This window comes from Trichinella spiralis (genome assembly GCF_000181795.1).
Source record: "Trichinella spiralis strain ISS 195 chromosome Unknown Scfld4216, whole genome shotgun sequence".
NCBI classification, from domain to species: domain Eukaryota; kingdom Metazoa; phylum Nematoda; class Enoplea; order Trichinellida; family Trichinellidae; genus Trichinella; species Trichinella spiralis.
The window spans coordinates 1-3,984 of record NW_003531155.1 but is presented as its reverse complement, the minus strand read 5'-3'; the positions used below and the strand labels follow the sequence as shown (position 1 = coordinate 3,984).

Below are 3,984 nucleotides of genomic sequence, written 5' to 3'. Positions count from 1 at the left end.
TTTCCAAATTTTCCCGCGCTTCGGCAATCTTGGGCATCTGCTCGACAACGTCCGCCGACGCGTAGTGGTGCATGCTCAACAGGTCGTTGCCGAATTGGTCGAACTTTTGGAACATGCCAGCCCGCGCGTCCATTTCCGTCCTGTATTCACTGTGCCGTTCCAGCAACGCCTCGGCACCGGTCACATCGTTGGCCAACTCGTCGCTGTTCACCAACACCATCGTATTGTTGTTCCAACGTTGCAAATCTCTGAAACAGCAGACAAAAAAATTTACATAAATAAACAATAAGAACAAGAAAAAAAAATTTCACCTGCAATCGGACAAAAAGCGCTGATAATCGTAAGAATCGAGCAATTTCTCTTTGCGATTGTTCGCCTTGGATGTCAACGCCGACCAACGATCGTTCAGCTGCAATTGCAAATCGTAAATCTGTTCGGCCGCTTCGGGATGCGTCTGACGCAATCGATTCGCAGTTTCGTCCAGTTGGCGAATCTTGAAATTTTAAATTTAATTCTTCTTATTAAAATAATTTTTTTCAATTATGATTTTCTCAAAATTCACCTTGTCACCAAGAGCGGCCAAGTCACGTTCCAAGCCTTCGTGTTTCCTCTGCAAAGCTTGAACTGATCTCAAATCACGTCCGAAATCTTCCGAATCCAACGCGTCATCTTTCTCTTTCATCCAATCTTTCGCCTCATCGACATCCCTGCAACAAAATGGAAAAGTTTCAAAAAACAACGAAAACGCAATCACACATTAATGAATGATAGTAAAAAAAAGTAAACAAACAAACCTGTGGAAACGTTGAACTTCGTGCGCAGAGCCAAGTTGTTGGGCACGTTGGGTAGTGACTTCTTGAAGCGCTTGCCAGCGTTCGTTCAAATTCTACAAAACAAAAAAAACTCAAATTTCCACTCACAAAGAAATACAGAATCGAATAGAAAAAAAATACGCACATCAATCTGATGACGTATTTTCACTGCCGCTTCAGTCTGACCAATAGCGGCCAACGCAGTGGATATTTTATTCATCTCCGCTAAGCGGACTTCGTGCGCTCGCAAATCCGCTTGAAATTCGTCGAATTTCTTTTGCAACACTTCAACTTCTTCCAAATCTTGACCAATTTCGTGACTAGTAGCCAACTGTTCCTGAAAAGAAACAAAATAAATTAACATATGCAAATAAATCATACGTGTGCACAAGGGAAAAAACAGGAATATACATACTTTCGAACGGATCCATTCGGCGAGTTCGTTCGCTTCGCGCAACAATTGATACCCTTTGCAAGCTTCTTCGAGCTTTTTGCGACGCTGATTGCCCAAATCGAGCAAATGTTGGTACAAATTTTCAATTTGTGACTGTTTGGCCGCAATGCTGCTCGACTGGAGCAACTGTTGCTGACTTGACGACAAACCAGGCTCCATCTTTTTCAAATAAGCCACCGGTACAAAACCTTGGCGATCGTTCACTTCGACTTTCCACCAATCCTGCAAAAAGAAAAAAAATCCAAACCACAACGTCTCACACCCCTCCTCTATTAATTAATTAATAAAAACAATTTTATTCTCTTTTTTTCCTCTTCTTTTACTGCTTACCTTATTCGATGAATTCAACAAGGTCAAAACGTCGCCCTTTTTCATCGAAACTTCGCGAGGTGATTTTTCGCTGTAGTCGTACAAAGCGACAACGCATTCCCGTCCCAATGAGCCAATAATCGTCGTATCAGTCTGAAAAGTAAACAACAGCGGCAAAAATTAGCATAAAAATTCGTGTTTCACGTTCGTCTCATCTTCATACTTTGCAATGGTTGACTTGTTCGCGAAGATGTTCAATAGTCGAACGAAACGCTTCCAAATCCGACATCAGAGCAGAGTGTTTTTTCAAAAGAGCCTGAAGAAATTTAAGAAAAAAAACCAATTTTTTACACATAATTATAATAATACGCAATAATTAATTAATTAATTGATCAATTGATAAAATTTCTCACTTCGGCCGAGTCTTCATCTTTACCATAGTCGGCACTGCCGACAATTGGCTCCTTTTCGGACATCCAAGATTCGGCTTCGTTGGCGTCGGCCAAATACTGATGCGCCATGTAGGAATCTTCCAAATCTTGGCCGCGTTTGTTCGCTTTTTCTTTCAATAACTGCCAGTTGTCTTGCAACGCGGACAACTTGGCCTTGATCTCCGAAGCCAAGAAATGATCTTACACAAAAAAATAATATTAAAAACAAACGTGGAAAATGTGGAAAAATCAATTACCTTCTTTCATAATTTCCTCACCAGCGTTGACCACTTTGTTAATTTGCACTTCGTGATTGGCAATTTCGGCCATCAAAGCATTGTGCTTTTTGATCAAATTTTGAACACCGATCAAATCTCGACCTGTTGTAAAAAAGCAAAAAAATGAATTAATTTAATTAAATAATCAATTAATTGAACAAAATCAAACCTCGATTGGTCGAGTCGGCAATTTGTTCTTTTTCTCGAATCCACGAAAATTCGTCTTCAATGTCGCGGAAGAGCTGATGACCGCGCAGTGATTCGGCCAGCTTCTCCTTGCGACGGCTCATCGGCTCTTGAAGAGCGTTGTAACGGCCGATCAGCTTCTGCTCTTTGGCGCGTATGTTGCCGATGTCGAAGTGACCGGCCGCTTCGAACTGGGCCGCCTGCTGGCCAACGCCCTCGATCCGCTCCGCGTGGGCGTTGACGTCGCATTCGAGCAGCGCGTGCTTCTTTTGCAAATTTTGCACCGATATCAAATCTTTGCCGTAATCTTCGGACATTAGCTGCGCCTCGACCTCGGCAAGCCACATTTCAATATCTTCCACGTTGCGGTTGAACTGCTGCTGACCGCCGGCCTCTTTCAACTTGGCCCCTTTCTGCTCAGTGGCCACAACCAAATCGCTCCAACTGTTCTGCACTTCGTCCAAGCGCCTGCTCACGTCATCAGCGGCGTAATGGCCACTGCTGACCAGCTCACTTCCACGTTTGTGTATGTCATCCAGACGCGACTTGTTCGCGTGCAATTCTTGCTCAAAATTTGCGTGCTTTTGAATTTTCCCTTGTATATTTGTCGGATCCTTTTAAAAATTACACACATTCGTATATATATTTTTTTAATGCAAATTTGAAAATATTTTACCAAGTAATTTTCATCTCGAGCAGTTTTCAATTTTTCATTTATCCACGACATCATTTCATCGCAGTCGCGTTCAAACTGTTGAAGTCGATACGCATCTTCGAGCATGGTTCGTCGTCGAGCGGCGCGTTCCAACAATCCGGCGCGTCGTTGCAAAAGCTATGAACAAACAAAGAAAAATTAATAAACAAAAATTAATTACTTAATTGAATTAAATTTTACCGCTTGACGACGCAAAGCCACATCGTCGGCCGTGTAGTGTTGCCCTTCGATAAGTTTGGTGGCGAATTCGTCGAACGCTTTAATTTTCTCTTCTTGTGCGGCCAACGATTTCTCAAAGTCTTCGTGCTTTTTAATCAACGCCTCAACGCTGTCCAAACTTTCGCCCAAATCTTCATTTGCGAGGAAGGCCTGAACAGAAATCAGAAAATGAAAAAGATAAACCAAAATATGCAAATTTTTCAAATGTCAAATTGAACGCATTTCGTTCGATAAAAATCTACAATTGCAATTTCAATCATTTCTCCACTTCTTGGAATAAATATTCGAAAAAGTTCTTTTTTCTTTTAGAAAAAAAAACAACTATTTTAGGACATGCAAAAAATGTCAGAAACAATACTATCAAACATCCAGCATAAGAAAACTGGTGCTAGCGAAAAGGTTCTTTGAAATTTTTTCCTTCTATTGCGCATTCTGTCAACCTGATTGCATGCAGTGATCGAACAATCAAGCTAATTATATGCGCATCATTGGATGATTATAAATTTCATAATACAGAAACAACATACCCTCCTGTTTGGTCATCCACGTTTCAGCTTGAATCCAGTATTCTTCGATAGAA

The 3,984-nt window shown here is 41.4% G+C and overlaps 1 protein-coding gene across 1 annotated transcript; it reads right to left on the bottom strand.

The window, feature by feature from the left end:
* Window positions 1-146: 146 nt before the first annotated feature.
* Window positions 147-3,779, bottom strand: Tsp_13462 (putative spectrin repeat-containing domain protein). The gene is made up of 14 exons (XM_003367473.1): window positions 3,771-3,779; window positions 3,366-3,554; window positions 3,147-3,302; window positions 2,454-3,084; window positions 2,264-2,386; window positions 1,989-2,206; window positions 1,799-1,891; window positions 1,597-1,728; window positions 1,228-1,488; window positions 958-1,149; window positions 795-886; window positions 571-707; window positions 312-493; window positions 147-248 (listed from the first exon to the last, which is right to left on the bottom strand). The coding sequence occupies exons 1-14, from the start codon at window positions 3,777-3,779 to the stop codon at window positions 147-149; spliced, it is 2,517 nt and encodes an 838-aa protein (XP_003367521.1).
* Between the last annotated feature and the right edge of the window lie 205 nt (window positions 3,780-3,984).

Coding starts and splice junctions, on each gene's coding strand:
- Tsp_13462 (XM_003367473.1), bottom strand. Junction 2,387..2,453: donor TGCCGACTCGACCAATCGAG/GTTTGATTTTGT, acceptor TTTTTACAACAG/GTCGAGATTTGATCGGTGTT. Junction 249..311: donor CGCTTTTTGTCCGATTGCAG/GTGAAATTTTTT, acceptor CTGCTGTTTCAG/AGATTTGCAACGTTGGAACA.